Source organism: Lepidochelys olivacea (genome assembly GCF_965140295.1).
Source record: "Lepidochelys olivacea isolate rLepOli2 genome assembly, chromosome: 1".
Lineage (NCBI taxonomy): Eukaryota > Metazoa > Chordata > Testudines > Cheloniidae > Lepidochelys > Lepidochelys olivacea.
In genome coordinates, this window is record NC_140411.1 from 163,512,400 (window position 1) to 163,532,157 (window position 19,758).

General features: G+C 42.9%; 1 protein-coding gene across 3 annotated transcripts in view; it reads left to right on the forward strand.

The window, feature by feature from the left end:
* The window catches only part of KCNJ6 (potassium inwardly rectifying channel subfamily J member 6), a 226,825-nt gene extending 210,011 nt beyond the window's left edge, over positions 1 to 16,814 (forward strand). For all 3 annotated transcript variants that reach the window (XM_084640222.1, XM_084640223.1, XM_084640221.1), the window contains one exon: positions 16,392 to 16,814. In XM_084640222.1, coding sequence (XP_084496348.1) covers positions 16,392 to 16,717 — 326 coding nt within the window. In that variant the 3' untranslated portion in view covers positions 16,718 to 16,814. The remainder of the gene's footprint in view (positions 1 to 16,391) is intronic.
* Positions 16,815 to 19,758: the final 2,944 nt, after the last annotated feature.

Sequence of the window (19,758 nt, forward strand, 5' to 3'; positions counted from 1 at the left end):
GAGGGAGCAAAGTCAGTCACACTGTTTCATTTAATCTTTCAGACAGTTTCTAAACACATTTATATATATTGAGAGGCAGGTGGGTAAGGTGCTAAGCCTGGAACTTGGGAGAGGTGGGTTCAATTCCCAGCTCTGCCACAGACTTCCCATGTGATCATGGGCAAGTCACTTAATCTCTCTGTTGCTTACCCTCTCTGTAAGAGGACAAATACATTAAAGATTGTGAGACCTTCTGATTGTATGGTATTGGGAGTCATATAAGTGCAATAACCAAATAATATTGGCTTTAGATACATACATAGTGTCCCAGTGACTTCAAAGTGAGCTCTGTGTGCCTATCTGAACCAAAAAACCAACAACCTTTACATATCACCTTGGCTGGCTCACGCAAAGCTGGACCCCCTGGCACAAATATTGACTGGACTATCCACAGTAACCAAGGCCAAGATTCAAAGCATCAACTCTCTCCATAACATTTTATCTTATGAGTTGGGAAAGGGAAGGCACTAGGGAATGTATCCAAAACGGTGCATTTCTCCCACAGAACTTTTATTACTGGCAACTTTTATTACTCCGCTATTGTTACAACATAGAGCTACAACTGAACTATAAAGACCATTTTAAAACCGCAAAGTAATAACACAGCAATTAATTTTACTTTATAGGTAGTTGGCCCAGCAATCTACTTCTTATTTAATGTTTGGCTGTGGTTCCATGGTCTCCATGTGTATATAAAATAAAGAGACCAAAATTATCTTATTAACTTTAAGCTAAGGTTGCTCCCTAAAATTAAAACGTATATTGTCATAAATATAAAGGGAAGGGTAACCCCCTTTGAAATCCCTCCTGGCCAGGGGAAAGCTCCTCTCACCTGTAAAGGGTTAAGAAGCTAAAGGTAACCTCGCTGGCACCTGACCAAAATGACCAATGAGGAGACAAGATACTTTCAAAAGCTGGGAGGAGGGAGAGAAACAAAGGGTCTGTGTCTGTCTGTATGATGCTCTTGCCAGGGACAGAACAGGAATGGAGTCTTAGAACTTTTAGTAAGTAATCTAGCTAGGTATGTGTTAGATTATGATTTCTTTAAATGGCTGAGAAAAGAATTGTGCTGAATAGAATAACTATTTCTGTCTGTGTATCTTTTTTGTAACTTAAGGTTTTGCCTAGAGGGGTTCTCTATGCTTTTGAATCTAATTACCCTGTAAGATATCTACCATCCTGATTTCACAGGGGGGATTTCTTTATTTCTATTTACTTCTATTTTTTTTATTAAAAGTCTTCTTGTAAAAAACTGAATGCTTTTTCATTGTTCTCAGATCCAAGGGTTTGGGTCTGTGGTCACCTATGCAAATTGGTGAGGCTTTTTATCCAACATTTCCCAGGAAAGGGGGGGTGCAAGTGTTGGGAGGATTGTTCATTGTTCTTAAGATCCAAGGGTCTGGGTCTGTAGTCACCTAGGCAAATTGGTGAGGCTTTTTACCAAACCTTGTCCAGGAAGTGGGGTGCAAGGTTTTGGGAAGTATTTTGGGGGGGAAGGACGCGTCCAAACAGCTCTTCCCCAGTAACCAGTATTAGTTTGGTGGTGGTAGCGGCCAGTCCAAGGACAACGGGTGTAATATTTTGTACCTTGGGGAAGTTTTGACCTAAGCTGGTAAAGATAAGCTTAGGAGGTTTTTCATGCAGGTCCCCACATCTGTACCCTAGAGTTCAGAGTGGGGGAGGAACCTTGACATATATAAAGGAGCATCACAATTAATTAAAAATGCTCACCATGTAAAAGAATGAAACAAACATGAAGGGAAATCTTCAGCAATAAATAAATGTATTATGTTGCACACTGAAAACAATGTTCTATCCATATGTCTTTTTAGGTTCTTGCACTGGTGCGCATCACAGTAGTATTGGAGTGCCTCTAGGGTGACCAGATGTCCTGATTTCATAGGGACAGTCCCAATTTTGGGGTCTTTTTCTTATGTAGGCTCCTATCACCTCACCCTCCACCCCCGTCCCAATTTTTTACACTTGCTGTCTGGTCACCCTAAGTGCCTCCCACTTTTTAATAATTACAACAATGGTCTCTCTCTCTCTCTCTCCCCCTCTTCCTTCCCTGCCAGCAAGAGGCATTGGGGCAGATCCTCAACTGATGTACATTGGCCAGGGCCTTGCAAAAGGGTGTTCAAAAGGTTCCGGTGGAACCTGGCCCATAATGGCCCCCATTTTTTGTGTTTTTTTTTTACTTACTTGTCATGCTTTTATTTTGTCGTGGGGCCCTAGCCTTCTCTGTATCTGCTCCCTTCACTTGACCACAATTGCCCTTATTCTCATTCCTGAGCTCTGGCTCATTAGCTTCACCTGGTATAGCTCTGAGTTTCACAGAAATGTTATGACCTTTCAACTGATTTCTCTCAGAGTTTCACAGAGATAGTAATTAGATCTTTCACCCACCCTGCTGTCACTCCAAGCCTAGCAATTCATTCGTGACAAGCTTGGTGAGTGAATTCTGATGGTCAGTCTTGATTTCCACCAGAATACCTACAAACACAAGAGTAGGGCTCAACAGCACAATCTGCAGGAGGCCCATGAAAAAGAAGATCCAAAAAGTGTGAATAGGCTACAGAGTTTCTTGAAACTTGCCAAGTTCAGCCTTGTTCCTGGTGAACAGTAGTTTCTGCTACTTGCGCTACTGGGCCTTCCATAGCTAATGAGGATTTTGATTTGGGTTTGTCAGGCCTGTTGGGTGCTGGAGTCTCTGATTCCAGCACAGAGCTTGGCATTGAACTGTTGGGTCCTAGAGTCTCTGATTCCAGGGCACAAAGTTGGTCATTGGTTGCTAGTGCAACTGTTATGAACATGGATACTGAACACAGTTTGATTACTGAAAACGGGGGCAGAATTTTGACACCGACAAGGCAGGTCTGGCTACTTGCCCACAAGTGATGGATCCTATTTGCTGGTTTTTGGTAGAAAACAGTCCCGTTATTAATTTAAAATAAGATTTTTCACCTAGTTAATACAAAGGAAGGAAAGTATTAAAATCATGGGTCTTTGTCAAAATTCCTAATGGAGAATTATGCTAGCAATCTTGATTGATGTACAATTCGATTGTTTGCTTTTCCAGCTAAATTCCTCATCTTCCTTTCCAAACCATAAAACTGGGTTCACTGACTTTTTCCATGATAGTGATACAGTATGCCAAACATGAATGTTCGAAGGAACACACGGAGATGATCATTCACTGGATGGAACTTGTAGAACAGTAGGAAAAGAGTTGCACAATTGACAAAAGTATGCAATACAAGAAACACAAGTGGCGCAATATTTTGCATCATCTCTTGGATGTTTTGCTGGGCTTAGGTGAGAGATGTATGGCTTTGAAAGACTCAGATGAAATTAGACAGGCCCCATAATGATAATTTTTTGGATTTACTTGAAGTGCTTGCAAGATCTGATAGTGTTTTGTGAGATCACATGGAAGCTATTAAGGCTGGTGTCACAAAGGTGACATACTTATCAAATCAAATTCAAAGTGTTCAGTAGGATCACAAGAAAAGTATGGCAGACTATTTTTGACAAAGTTAGGAAAGCTAAATACGTCTCTACTATGTTTGCTTGCACTCCACACCTGTCCCAAATGCAACAAATGTGTCAGGTGTTAAGGTATGTTGAAAAACAGATCAAAAGTTGTTCAGCGCTTCATAGGTTTCATGGATATCCACACCAAAATAGGAGGTTATTTTAGGGAAGCTGAAGAAAAAACACGATTTAAATATGGCTGATTGCAGGGGTCAAAGCTATTACAATGGAGCATCAAACAAAGGTGTTCAAAATTAAATTCAGCAGGTAAATCAGTATGCATCTTTTGTCCCAGGTGAAGCTCATTCACTGAATCGTGTTAGAGAAGCGGCCACTAGGGCTGTTCCCCAAGCTGTTATATTTTTTCGAATTGTTCAGATATTGTCTAGCCTCTCTTGAACTTCTATTGGTTGTTGGAATGTGCTGAAAACGCATATTAGCCTTAAATTAAAATGCCACAGCAGGACAACATGGGCAGCAGAGGTAGAGGCAATCCAACCACTACAAAATCAGGTTAAAGGTGTCCTTGACACGTTAGAGAAGATCAAGACTGCACACAATCTTACGCCAAAACTTATGTCGAAAGCTGACAGCTTACAAGTGAACAATTCAGAGTTTTCATTTCTAGTTTTGGCTGAGATGTGGTATACTATCCTATCAAACCTTAACGTTGTGAGCCAAAAAATAGCAGAGCCTGGATCTTGGCATTCAAATGGCTCGCAGTTCACTTGGTGGCCTTTGAGATGCTTTACCAGAATGATGGTCTTCTTCTGGATTCATTGCATGTAAGGAAGCTGCTGCATGACAGTCTGAAACATTAGGTATATCCACACAATTCAAAGGCAAATGATCTCAACAGAGAAAATTAATGCCAGGCGAACTTGCAAAGGACAAAAGTTCATCAGATCCTGAAAAAGCTTTTGAATGAGAGGTTGCCAACACCATCTCAGACACAATATTGGATGACAGGATGAATAAGTACAATTGGAGTTGAAGGAAGTTTTGTTTTTCTGGCAAGCAAGAAACTGAAAGTCTCAGCAGTGAAGACCTAATGACAGAGAGAAAAATTAGCAACCAGCTATCCTGAGGATTTAAAACTCTGGAATTTTGAGAATAAGATTGAGCCCTTCACCAATTTTTTGCAAGCAAATCTTCAAGGATAAAAGTGTCCACTGATCTCCTTAGCTACATTCACAAAAGGTCATTAGATGCAAACTTCCCTAACACAGAAACAGCACTTCATATTTTTTGCTGTCTGCCAGTAACCATGGCTGCTAATGAAAGGAGTTTCAGCAAGCTAAAATTAATCAAGACCTATCTAAGAATGTCCATAGGGCAGAAAAGGTTAAGAGATCTGGCAGTTATTTCTACTTGTCAAGGTCCAAATTTCTTGGTCCAAGTATAGTCAAGGTCCAGACTCCAGAGAAAATAATAGTAATAAAATAAGTAAATAAAAATATTTTGGGATCCATTCAAAAGCATCTGGCTGTCCAGATTTGGCCCATGTTCTGCCTCTTGACTACCCCTGTTCTATAGAGAACTTGGAAGCAAGGCAGATAGAGTGGGATGAGATAATTAATGAGATTGCTCCAGAGAAGGCTAGAAAAGTCCCTTTGTAAAAGTACGTAGTGGTGATAATGCTGGCGTTTCTGGTTTTGGTTTGTTTTTTTTGTAGCACAGGGGAGGAGGGCCTGGACTGGAGTCTTTGAACCAGGCCTAGAACACCCTTGGCACAGTAATGACCTTGACCTAGCTCCATTGAAGCCAACAGAGCTACGACAATTTATGCTTGCTTAAGATTAGCCCCAATTAACTCATCTAACAGGGACAAGCTTATATCATAAGTACTACAGCTTCCAAAGGCCGTGAGGCAGATTCTTCCATTTCTGATCAGAGCTCAGACTCACTAAATTGGGGGAGATGTCGGGGAATGGTTGCAACTCCTTGGTCTAAAGTCACCTGGCCCTTTTACATTTTAACTATCATTTTAATTTCAATTAGCTTGAAGTTAATTATTCTGGTTTCTTGATTTCCTCATTTATTAAAAAAATCTGACTAATATGGAGCAAAAAAGATCCCCCCGGGACCCCAGCTCTCACCCACCCTAGAGGGACCCCATCAAAATTGGACAGTAGTCAAAATTTCAAGTCACACTGATTTTTAATGCCATCATGCAACAACTCCATTACTACCAACAAATTACACCACTGCTGAATAAACCATACAATTCCTAGGGCTAGAACTCTGCTCCTTATGTCTCAGAATGCCTCTCCCACCTGAACTAAAGTAGAACTACCAATGGCTGCCAGCAGTAGAAGTAACTTTTTGTTTTAGTCTCTTTAAGCAGTAACCAGCCACTAGAGCAGGGGTGGGCAAACTTTTTGGGCCAAGGGCCACATCTGGGTGGGGAAATTGTATGCAGGGCCAGGGCAGGGGATTGGGGTGCGGTGTGCAGGAAGGGGCTCAGAGCAAGGGATTGGGGCAGGGGAGGGGTGCAGGATGTATGAGGGGACTCAGGGAAGGGGGTTAGGCAGGGATGAGGGGTGCGGAGTGCAGGAGGGGGCTCAGGGCAGGGGGCTCAGGGCAGGGGGTTGGGGTGCAGGAGAGGTGCAAGGTGCAGGCAGGGGGCTTAGGGCAGGGAGTTGGGGGGTGGGGTGCAGGAGGGGTTCGGGCTCCAGGGTGGCAGCAGCATGCACCAGGGCCAGGGCAGGCTCCCTGCCCCCACACCGCGCCGCTCCGGGAAGCGTCTAGCACCACATCCCTGCGCGGCCCCTGGAGGACAGGGAGGCACAGGGCTCCGCGCCCTGCCCTTCCCACACCTCCAGGGCCCTCCCCTGAAGCTCCCATTGGCCACAGTTCCCTGTTTCTGGCCAATGGGAGCTGCGGGGGGCAGTGCCTGGAGGCAAGGGCAACGCACAGAGCCTTCTGCCCCCCCTCCCCGGGGCCGCAGGAACGTGGTGCCGGCCGCTTCTGAGAACAGCGCAGGGCCTGCGGCACCACGGGGTTGGCAATCCAGCAGACCCGATCCAAAGCCCCGACGGGCCGGATCTGGCCCACGGGCCATAGTTTGCTCACCCCTGCACTAGAGAGCACTCAGAAGTCTGTCGCTCTCACACACAAACACACACACAATAAAAACAATTGTTAATAACTTTGCTTTATTTCAACTTATTTGCTTCAAAAATCACCTACATTCTAGTTCTGACAGTGTTTTAACTAGATAGGGAAAGGGAAGAGACATTAACATTTCATATTTGAGCTGGAAAGAGGACTTTGATATTTCATCATTTGGTTTTATTCCTATTCGTAGCGAACACCAACAACTTTGAAATTTGCCCTAAAAAGGGGGTAGAGCCCTGGCTCTGGGGCAGTCGGCATGGTGGGGCTGCTACAGAGCCATGGACACTGGAAGCCCCATTTTCCCAACTCCAAGGTAGTGTGCCTGGCATACTTCATGAGAGCTGCAGACCTTGGAAGCTCTGGTGTTCCCAGCCCTAGTGCACAGGACACTGGATGTGGGCATGCAAGCTGCCAGGAAACCAAGCAGGGTCCGGGGCTCCTCTGACACTTCATCATCGCATCTCCACAGAATGTTTTGATTTCAACAAATTAGCAAATTCTGACCAAAATATATGTATGTTTCATTGGAATTTTTCTGACCAGCTCTACTAAATAGATCATAATGCATCCTGGCTTGTAAACTTAACTGGGGAGCCATGACCATATAATAATTGTATCTGTATATGAAGGGATACAGATACAGGGCCTGATTGCTGAAGTCACAATTCCATTTGAAGTCAACAGAAGCTACAGATACTCAGCCTCTGAAAAATCGGACCCACAGGTTTTATATATAGCATGATTTTTACTTTACATTTTACATTATAGCTATACCCACATACATACAGCTATATTGATCTGCCAAAATGGGCTAGTGGCTTGTCCATTGGGGTCACTGACGTATAAATACCCACCCACACAGTAACAAAACAATGTGGGTTAGGGGACATTCCTTTGGCAGTTAAAGATCTCTGGGTTTTTTTATATTGCAAAGTAGCTACTTTCAAAAGGTAGGTTGATACCCAGACTAATTGTTAACCATGTGGTCCCAGATGAGAGGCTTTGAGGTAGAGGCGATTCCCAGGTGTAAACTTAGGGTGAAAGAGAAAATGTGAAGTAATTTAGCATTATGAGACCCTAGGGAAATGCAGAGGCCCAAGGCAGCTCTCTCTCTCTATAGAGGGGTCTGTAAAAAGGGCGTTGTGTCCCTTCAAGGACGCAGGACCCATGCACATTTCATAAAGAAATCAATTACATTAAGAAAGTACCCTGATTCCGGGTCACCAATTTCTGCTTCCAAGAAGCCAACCTGGAGAGCCTCAGAATCTGCTCTTGCTTGACAAAGGGGTAATAATATTAAACACACACAGGCTATATAATAGCACGGCAGTGTGATAGAGGAAAAGTTGATTCAAAATATATAGTTACTTTGCAGAACGGAGGACATGATTTATAAGCCATGTTACTTTGATGAATGTTACAAATAATAAAACCCTAAAGTGCTAACCATATGTCTATCATGTTTAAGTATGTACAAGTTACTTCCTACTGGGCACAAACTCATGTCTCATTTGATAATAAGACTGGTGTTTATTGAAAAGCTTTATAAAAACGTTTTCACTTGGCTTGGTTTGGGAGGTAGCACATTGCCGAACTATTATAGTTCGGCGATCTGCCTTTATATTTGAGTGCACAGAGAACTCGCCATTAACTGGAATGACAACTGGGAGTGCTTTCTAAGCCCTCAATCCACATGCATAAATCCCCTTAGTGTTTGCGAATCAAGAGTAGCATATGGCCCACAAAGATGTAGATTATATTATCACAGCAGCCTGTCTCAGACAACTTTTCAAAATAATTTCCTAACAGCTTACACCAGCTCTTCTGTATTGTGATTGCTAGTTTGCTGATGAATGTCATGCTTCTGTGAATGTCACATTCCTTTAAGCTAGTTCAGATCCTGGTGTCTGTGGCAAAAGATGGCACTTGCATTAAGACAGATTTCAGAGTAGCAGCCGTGTTAGCCTGTATCCACAAAAAGAAAAGGAGTACTTGTGGCACCTTAGAGACTAACCAATTTATTTAGCTCACAAAAGCTTATGCTCAAATAAATTTGTTAGTCTCTAAGGTGCCACAAGCACTCCTTTTCTACTTGCATTAAGAATGACCATAATGAAAGAGCAGGGGGAAATGGAGAGTACTTGAAATGCAATAGTATTTCTTCAGTGTATTTTAGAGGAAATATTACTTACTTTGTATGAGCTGTGGCAGAGCTCTGGCTTTGCCTAGGAGGGTCCTGCACTTCTAGGCAGTTAGGGTTTGCCTCAGAGGTTTGCTGTGACCCTCATTGTAGCCTCTGTCCCCTCCTAGAGGCAAGGGTTACAGCTTACTGAGCCACCTTCATCACTGGCCAGTCAATGGGTTTGGTGTAAGAGCCCTCGTTAGTCTCTGTCTTCCTACTCAGGGAGCGTTTTTGTAGAGGTGTGCGGTGGGTTGGGGGGAACCCGGTCCTGCCCTCTTCACTGGGTTCCAGCCCAAGGACCCTAATAGCACTGGCAACAGGTAGTTTTCCTATACTACCGCAGCTATAGCTCTTCCCTGGGCTACTTCCCCAAACAGAGCCTCCTAGCACCCTCCTTGTTACCTGACCATGCTTGTCCTCCCAGCTCTTTCACTGCGCACCTTCTGTCTCCCAATCTTCCCACACCACACCTTCTTACTCCCAGCTCCTACCAGCCAGCCTCTCTGAAGGAGCTTCTTTTTAAACTACTCCCAGGCGGTTCTAAATGGGCTTCAGGTGATCTGACTTGCCTGTTTCCCTTAATTGCTTTTAATCAGTTCTTAATTGGTTCCAGATGTCTTATGGAGTCTGCCTGACTTAATTGCTTCTAGCACCTTCTTGACTGCTCTGGGGCAGCCCCTGCCCTGGTCACTCAGGGAACAGAAAACTATTCGTCCAGTGTCCAGTATATTTTCCTTCAACCAGACTCCTGCACCCAACTGGTCTGGGTCTGTTACAGAGCATACAGGGGTTTTCCATTGGGCAAATTTCAATGAAGAACGCAAATGAGATGCTGAAGGAGCAAATGAGCACAGTACAAAAAGGAAAGCAAATTACCCAAGGAGTGATGACATTAATCTCCCTAACAGGATAACACAACACAGTCTCAGCAACATCATCAGATATTCTGTGTTGACAAAGTGTGTCATGTGTTGTGTGTTTCTGACAAAAGTATGAGGCTGCAATTAAAATTTTGTGGTATACTGTGAGGACGATTAACATGTAGTGAATAGTGTGTTTCTTTATCGGTCTGAAGCAGCAGCATGTTCCCTTTGAAGATGTGGAGTTTATCAAAGGCTATAGGACAGTGCTATGGGGGCATTAAGGTACAGTTCAAAGGTCTGCCATTCCCTGATTCTAAGAGTCTGTGTAGTGAGGGATTTTAACCAACTTTATTAACAAAAACTCTTTTGAGAGGTATGTAATTTCCTGGGTTCTTAACATGGCAAGTGCAGGAGGGATTCAGGGAAGAGCGCTGTCCCTATGCCACGTATGCTCCACTGAGCCAGCCACGGCTCTTCAGAGCAAAGGAGCCTTTGTTCATGGTGCTGTGCCTCTAAAATAAATGGGACTACTATAGAGCATTACAAACATTAATTAAAAGTCTCTGTACCCCTGTGGGGCGGATCAGGATTCTCTCCATTTTAGGCCCAGAGAGGTGAAGTGACCTGTCCAAGACAGCAATAGTTGCATGTGTTTCATAAATTGCAATGAGCAGATAACAAAAGTGAGCGTGTCTGTAGCTGACATGGCAAGCGTTTCCTCGTTGCTGTTCTGGGACACTTCCTTCAAGAAGAGGTCTGTGTGCAAAATTGCATTCATACATGTTGCCTTGCATTTTTGGCCGAGTACAAATAGGCCTTTACCCTTTGAAAATTTGCCCTCAAATGGCCACATTTGATGGAGGACGTGGGCCTCCATATTATTCCAGACATATCACTGGATGGCCGAGACAACAGCACTACGAAGCGAAGGGAAAATAATGGTACAAGCAGAGGAGAATGACTACATCAGCTGCAGGTTCCACAACAGCTCCACCCCCATCCTTATGATGGACAAAATGCAAAAATCCTCCAAACATCACAACTATTTTCTCTTTGTTGCTTCCCTATAGAAGAAAATTCCCTCCCCTTATAGAAAATGGTCATCTCACCCAAGAGAGAAGGAGAAGCAGAAAAATCCAGATGTGGACAGAGAACTAGAGACGGGGAAGAACTGTATGGATTGAGGGTACAGGTCTAGAGCCAGGGACTGTGGGGGACCTGAATTTCTCATGCACCCTCGTCACCGCCAGGGGAGATAGGTGAAGCAGCATCTCGCTAAACCCAAAAAGTCAGGCCCCACATGAAGTTCTGTTGGAGCACCCAAGGCCTGCAGTTAGCTGATTGGCTCACACCTACTACTTAAGCCTAGAAATGACCCAGGTGGGCTGTCTGAGCAATGCACAGACTTTCTGCTGCTGCCGCTGCCACATCAGACCATACTCTTGGCTGCCTCCTACAATCCTGATCCAGCCCTGTTCCAGATTCCTGCTCCTCACTCCTAGCTCCTACCTTGCTCCTTCTCCATGCCAACTCCTTGCCTCTCTCCGGTTCCTGCTCTTTTGCCTTGCTCCTGACCATCAGCTACCAATCCTGACTCCGAATCTCTGGCTCAACCCTTCACCCTGGCACTTGGTATCGGACACCAGCTCTGACTTCTGATTCTGGCTCAACCCTGGGCTCTGGCATTCATATTTAATCCTGACTTCAGTCCTCAGCATCGATTCCTGGCCCTGAGTCTGACTTAACCCCTTGATTCCGGTATTTGGCAGTTGACTCTGGCTCTGACCCACTCTTCCGTTCCCCAACCTGTATGCCTGCTCTGCCCACTAGACCTGACACCTTCTCTGCCCATTAGGCCAGACTGCCTATGTTCCAGTTCCTACCAAGAATACACAGATGGTCTCTAACTCCTGATGGAGGTTTTTCTTCCCCTCAGTTCTTCAGATCCAGTTGCAACTGCTTGAATCACAGAATCATAGATGTGTAGAACTGGAAGGGACCTCAAGAGGTCATCTAGTCCAGTCCCCTGCACTCAAGGCAGGACTACATAATAACTAGACCATCCCTGACAGGTGTTTGCCTAACCTGTTAGTAAAAACCTCCAATGACAAACATTCTACAACCTCCCTAGGCAATTTGTTCTAGTGCTTAACTACCCTGATAGTTAGGAAGTTTTTCCGAATGTTCAACCTAAACCTCCCTTGCTGTAATTTAAGCCTATTGCTTCTTCTCCTATTCTCAGAGGTTAAGGAGAACAATTTTTCACCTCCCCCGTTGTAACAACTTTTTATGTACTTGAAAACTGTTATCATGTCCCCCCTCACTCTTCTCTTCTCCAGACTAAACAAACTCAATTTTTACAATCTTCCCTCATAGAGCATGTTTTCTAGACCTTTAATTATTTTTGTTGCTCTCCCCTGGACTTTCTCCCATTTGTCCACATCTTTCCTGAAATGTGGCACCCAGAACTGAACATAATACTCCAGCTGAGGCCTAATCAGAGAGGAGTAGAGTAGAAAAATTACTTCTCGTGTCTTGCTTACAACACTCCTGCTAAAAGATCCCAGAATGACATTTGCTGTACATGAGAAGATTGCTATGCTTTTAACCCATATCCATAGACACCTAATGTGAGTGGACACATCGGGCCAACTACGGGCAGGTCTACGCTACCGCTTAAGTTGATCTAACTTACGTTGCTCAGAGGTGTGAAAATGCACACACACACACACACACACACACAAAATGCAAGTTTCACGCTGTCCACACCGGCACTTCTCGCCGAGGTGGAGTAATCATTCCAATGGAAGAGCTCTCTCCTGTCAGCACAGCGCATCTTCACCAGACACGCTACAGGGGCACAGCTGCACCACTGCACTTGCACTAATGTAGCACTGTAGTGTAGACTTGCCCTAAGATGAAAACATGGGAAAGAGGGTGCATTCAAGAGGAAGTCTGAGAACGATAATGTGGCTCACTAAGCAATGGTCTCAGACAGAAGATGACACCTGGAAAATTATCATGGACCAGATCAGTTAAATATGCTGTATACCCCAAGGAAAGCAGGAATAACTCTCCTCATATGGCCATCCTGCAATCAAGTCCACTTTTGTTCCACAGGCTTTTATGAGCAGAAAACTTTAATAATTCAACTCTACATTTTCCCATTAATGTTTTCTGTAGATAGCTGCAATTTTTGGTTCTTCACTTATGCAATTGTGTTTGTTCGTTTTATTTCATTTCCTTATTATATTAGTTCTTAGTTATCTTTACAATTCGGCGGTCACTCCACAATGTGTAAACAGAACAACAAAATTACTCATCACAGATTCATCTGATCTGCGTGGCTGATGAAGCCAAGTGCACATGCTTTCCCCTTCTTGTTTCTGTATCCTATCTCGAATAAAAAGAATCTGCTAGTCTCCATACATTTTCCTAGACATAACTTTCATTTATATTGCACCCTTCACACCAAAGAGCTCTTAAACATTTTGCAAACCACATACAGGAATTGCCCACCACTGAAAAGCACAGCTGTCATTGGGGCAGACCCTGGTAGCAACATACACTGAAAGCAGTTTAGGGTCGGAAAGTGCAGAGCATCATTTCCAGCTGAAACTTGTGTTGCTATCAGTGTAAAAACCAAGGCTTCACCCATTCAGAGCCTAATGGAAATCAATGAGGCTCTATGTAGGCATTGGGGATCTGCCCCTGCAGAGCTCACTGCAGGATCAGGGCCCAAGATGGTAACGTTGTGAAGCAGAAGGAGTAGTGGCATAATCTGGCTGCCTCACTTGCTATCTCATGATTTGAAACAAATGTCAGTAAACAGTCAAATATCATAGTTTAAACTCACAACTACCAATAGAGATCAGTTTAGATACATGAAATGCTACAGGGGAGGGTGGTTATATGTCCCATTTTGGCTGAGACAGTCCCTTTTTTAAGCCCTGTCCTGGCCACCCTGACCTTTTTTTTTTTTTTTTTTTTTTTTTTTTTTGCAAAAGTGGGCATTTGTCCCGTTTGCTCTTACCAGTTGTCAAAAAAGTGGGGGTGCAGTGCTGAGAAACATGGGTGGGGGAGTGGTGATGCCAGCCCAGCACAGGGAGGGGGGGCAGGGCTGGAGCAACCAGCAACAGCCTTGTGGGAGGCGGGAGGCTGGGCTTGGGCAAGTGTCTCGGGCCAGCCCCGTGCGGTGTCCCATTTTCCCTTTGGAAAATTTGGTCACCCTACTACAGGGCCACGTATTCAAAGTTGCGTAGACCACAAAAATGCATGTGGTTGCTCGAAAAAAACCTCAGATTTGCATATTGAAAGGGGGCATCTGCATGTATAACTACTCCATTTTTTTCCATAATGGCCGCTTTCTTTTAAGCAGTTTCTTGTAAGTGTTTGCAGACACTTTTGTGGATTAATTTTTCCCCCGCCTTTAAAATTTAACTAAGAATCTCCCATGGTTCATATTCCTGGAGGACTAGAAACATAGTCCAGAAACTCAAGAGATCGAGTTTCAAATTGCAGGAACAGAAGTGAAAAGTAGCAGATAAACCCTAAAGAATATCAGTTTATCAGTTTCCCTGCTCATTGATCCTGTCTCTGGTTTTCAGATCTTCACTCCCTATGAAGGTCCCAGGCAACCTGGATGAAGCAACCTCATTTTCATCCCACCCCATGACCAAAACAAAACCCAAATCTTTCTTTCTTTCTTTCCCTCACTTGGCTGAACAGGGGAGGTTTGTGTTTCACTCACTGGGTAACAGAAAAATTGAAGATGACACATCTCCACACTTTGCCTTTCGTTTCACTGAGAAGTCTTCATGAAGTGTGAACGGATGAATGATGGGGACTCTCCAAATATCTGGAGGTTCAGTTCAAATGAGCAGTCAAATGGTTTGATGCAAAATTATCAAAAAGTAGATGACCCGCTTTAGACTGAAATTGCAGAAGAAATCTCCCTAGAACAGGATATCTTGTAAGACTTCTAGGGTCCCTCTTCTTGTTGTTGGGTAGCAAACCGTGAAACCAACCTCTCGTGTGATATTTCAGCACCTCTGGTGCTACTCCTAGCTGGGAAAAAAGAGAAGGGTAACAGAGGTACAGCAGTCATCATGCAAACAGTTACCCACAGTTACCCCCCCTGCAGCAGCAGAAATGCTGCAGCTACTTGCAATTCTAAATACAGGGAATGCTGCAGAAGTACCACCGTGTGGCAAGGGTCAGTAAACGTCTTTTTACTGGCAAACAAGATCAGCGAAATAAAAAGTAATGTTATAGTACAGAGGTCAACTCAATGTTTTCAGAGCTCCACAATGATTCTGCTTGAGCTTGGAGAGAAGGCTCAAAGGGGGTAGGGGCAACATTATTTTGTCTAAGGCAATGTGGACATCCCTGGAAAGAATAATACCCAGCCACGAGCTTATGTACGTCCTGAAACTCCCTGAGTGACTTGACTGGCAGGAGCAGCTGCAGAGGTGCAATGTGAGATCCTAAAGATTGCGTTTTATTATCTCCAAACTCAACATTCTTTTTTTATTGCCTATGATTATCTCCTATATAGTTTCACTTTTCATTCTTCAGTTACATGATCTTGCTATTCATTATGTTTTCTTGCCATATTATATTAGTTGTGTGACCACTGTTATTCAAAAATTGTGCAATGTGGAAATAATTTAAGGGAAACTGCTATATCCTGGCCTCATAATCCCACTTTTTTGGGAAAATGTTTTTATAACCTTCAATCCCCCATTCCTTACACTTTTTCCTGTCCCTTACCACAACCAGTATGTCCCTTTCCCATAATCCTTTATTACAATGCCTTCCTCTGGTCAGTTTGGTTTGAGGTAGGTTCTCCTGAGAAAATCTCTACACTGTGGACGGACGTTTCCTCATCTAGAGGACATGCAGAACTATAGTCTGAACTTGGTTTGGCTGCTTTCCCCAAGCTTCCTTAACAACATCCATAGGATTCCTTAGGGTTGATGCCCCTTCGAGCATTCCAAAGGGCAAAAGTCCCAGTGGAAGCCGTATTGTGAAGAAAAGTTAAGGCAGAAGTTTATCCCAATCCTTTCCATCCAATGCCACAAATTTTCACAACGTACGCTTGAGAGATTTGCTAAAATTTCGGAGTAGACTGTCAGTTTGAGGTTCAGAGTGACTTAACTTTAAGGGTGTCCCAAACCTTTGGGCAAGACAAAGTTGGTCCCTGTGTCAGACTCTCAGTGGACAGCTCAACTGGAGTAAAGGTTTTTGTATTAGTTCTTCAGCTAATCTAGGCAGAGTTAATTACACAAGTCCTCCATCAGGGAACAGAATAAACATGATTACTAGTCTCAGCAATTTGACTGTGACTCATCTGCAGCCTGAGAATTATTTGCTGATGAAATTCAAGACTACTTCCAACTAAACAAATAAATGTGAGAATTTTGTGGACCATACCCACAAAAAATAAAGGTAAAGTTTGTCAAATGACACATGGCGAATTTTTGCTTAGTTTTAATTGTCAAGGGGCAGTGAACTTGTGACTTGTCTGGCATATCACTTCTATCATGCAGTACTAAATACAAACCACTCGGCTATGTAAAACTACAACAACAAGAATCATTTTGGGGCACTCGGTCCGTATTACAATTTTCTCTCTCTCTCTCTCTTTACAGGAATGACATGCCAAGCTCGAAGTTCTTATGTAACCAGTGAGATCCTGTGGGGTCATCGTTTTACACCTGTCCTCACGCTGGAGGATGGATTTTATGAAGTTGACTACAACAGCTTTCATGAAACATACGAGACCAACACACCGTCTTACAGTGCCAAAGAACTGGCAGAGATGGCCAGCCGAGCAGAACTGCCCCTGACTTGGTCTGTGTCCAGCAAATTAAACCAGCACACTGACCTGGAAACTGAAGAGAGGGGAAAGAACCACGAAGACCAAACCGAAAGGAATGGTGACGTGGCAAATTTAGAGAATGAATCCAAAGTTTGAACCAGCAGAGGTTCACCACACAACCTCTTTTCTTTTTGATCCTTCCCTTTTTTATTATTATGACAAGAAAAGAAATATTTAAGGTTTGACATGTCTACCTGCCCAAACAAATCAAGTGATTCCTAAAATAAGCAAAGACGTGAGTTAAAGCTGCAATATCCCTTATATACAATGAAATCTCTGATCACTGCCCTTCCAATAATTGCATATTTCCTCTGGATAAATACAAGTTCACCACCACAGGTGTGTTTAAAAAGGAACCAAAAAAGGGGGGGGGCAGGGGGAAAAACTCATTATCTGGGGTAATAAAAGGAAAAAGACTGATTAATGTTTGTTAATGCTATGGGCCTTGGCTCTAATTTTTATATATTTGAAGACAGTTTCATAAACAGGATGTGATGCCTCCAATGAAAATGGGCATTGCAGCTTTAAGATTGAGGTGAGCAGAAAGAGCTGCAGCTCAACAGGATACTGTACATATGCCTTATGTAATTACTTGCTCTTTAAATTTCGTAATAAACCCAGCATGTACAAAAGTACTGTAGTAAAGAACTTCTAAATAATGTACAGAGATGTGTAATTAATGTAGGTTTCGATACATAAGTCTAGAAATATTGGGATGCAAAAAATTGAATCGGCATTTCTGGTTTAATCTTTGGAGTATGTTAGTTTCTTCCCTATATATCTGGCCCTTTTCGTGCCCAACATTTTCTTCAGTGTACCAGACCGGCAGCTAGTTAGAAGCCCTCACTGTCTCCCTAACAAATCATTTTACGGATTCTCAAAAGCCATAGAAGTCTGGGGGAGGGCAGGGTGGAGAAATTGAAACATTACTGAGATACTGTGAAACTGTTTACAAAAATGATTCTATCTTTTGTAATATTACAGGGTAAACCATTCCTGGCTATTTTTGGCAGTTCAGCCTGAATTAGACTGTGGCAGACTCTTGGAAAACACAAGCATCTCCGGTATGCTGCTAATACAAAGAGCATGTTCATGTTGGGCTAGGACCCTGTAAGTGCACTACCGTAGGAAACTATTCTTTTTTTCCCCAAACCATTGGATTAAAACTATGTAGTTTTCTATGTAAACAGCATAAGCCATTAAAAATTCTGAATGTTATTCATAGGTAAGTAGGGAACACTTTTAACTACTTGGTCTGGGAAGACATAATTGAATTTCATCTAAAGTTGTCGTCAATGAGATTCATTCATTAACATCATTAGCACTTTGTTGGTCCTGAAAATTCCCAACAGGCTTTCTGGCCCTAGGTAATTTTCGTCAGGGTTTCTCATATAAAAGCCCACTCCTAACATCTCTATTCAAATGAGTAGACCCTCCCACCTTTACTCATATTGGGCCAAATCCTCAGCTGATTTGAATAATTTTGATTTGATGCAACAGAACTATGATGATTTGCATGATTTACACCAGCTGAGGATCTTGCGCATAGAGTAGTACCTAACTTCTCAAAAGCACTCAGTGTGAGGTGACTCACAGTGTATGGTATTACTCAATGTAAGGATTGTTGCATCAGGCCCAGTATGCATAAAATAGTATTAATTCAAGTAAAAGACTCCCATAGACTTCAACGGGCTTTGGCTCTGGCCCATAAAGAGTACCATTTCCCTCAGTCAGGAGAAAAACAAACTGCAGCCTTAATTTTCTTTTGGTACCTGCCTAGTCTGGAAAGGAAAAATACACTGAAAAGAATTTAAAGGGGTTTTTTTGTACAGAAGCTTTTAAATTCAAATAGAAGGAAAAAACCTCAGGAGAAACCTAGTGGGCAGGTGGAAATTTTGCACTGTGATATATCCTTCACATTAATTTCACATCTATACACTGTATTTACTGCAACACAATTGCCCATCCTTAATTTTCATTGAGTCTTTAAGAGTTGATTTGGCCCCTACAGCTAAGATGGTCTCCAGGCAGAGGTTTTGCACACCTGGATCACACCAATCAAAACAGCTAAGTCTCATGTTTGCTTTATTTTTGAAAATTTTCCTGAACAGGTTTTCACAAAGAAGTTACTCATACAATTCCACAATTTAAGCAATTGTTCAAAAGATATATTTTCATCCCCTCCACTAGGATGACTGATTTAATCAGGTAGTTACAGATTGCTGCTTATTTTCATTTAGTTTGGCGAAAACTGGTTTTGCTACAGACTCTTTTAAAATACAATGGTACCCTTTGTTTACTGACACGGTGTCAGAACCTGCTCAGTACTATGGTTTATACAGCACACCCTGTTTTTTAGGCTGTTCTTGAGAGCCAAGGAATTCACACAGTAGAGCAGGGTGTATGTGTGCCTCTTAAGGTGTTTTAAAGGAGGAGTCACTCTGAAATTTCATTGGAGAACACTAGTCGCACATCAGAGATAGTCTTCTAAGGGAGAGCCCCGTAGCAAAGATACTTGCTAAAAGTAATGAAGCACCACCTGCGGGGGTGGAGGGGGCTTGGTCTGTGTGTGTCAGCCTGTAGTCCTAGAGCAGAGTACATGAGTTTAAAGCAGAGAACTCCTCATAGGATTAATCTGCTTTTTGCTCTTGTGATTTACTGGGCCCGTCTATAATCCATCGCTGCAGTTTAAGAAGAGCTTCTCGTGTTCAATAAAACAGCGGCTTTTAAACCTTTTTGTGCCCTTTAGTACAAAAAAATAGACTTTATGCTATTAGGGCATGTGCATGGGTAAGTTATATTTTTGTGACTAGGGCACTTAAAGCATAAGGTCTCTCTCTGTCTCTGGTTGTCTTTGCTATTAATGTGGTATGAAATGTAAAGTTTACAAAAACTCTCATTTTTGTAATGTAAGCTTAAAAACAAAAAGTCTCCAAGGGTTTCAACTGGAAAGCTTCACAGAAACTTTGTACTATAATGTCCCTATCAAACACCTCTATTTTTCTACAATGATTGATTAAGCAGTTTAACAATGTATTTTGTGTCAACAACTTCAACTGAACTGTTAAAAACAATTAAGAATTGAATGCTGTTAATTAACAATGGATTTTCAAAGCTGACCGTACTGAGTGGTGTTT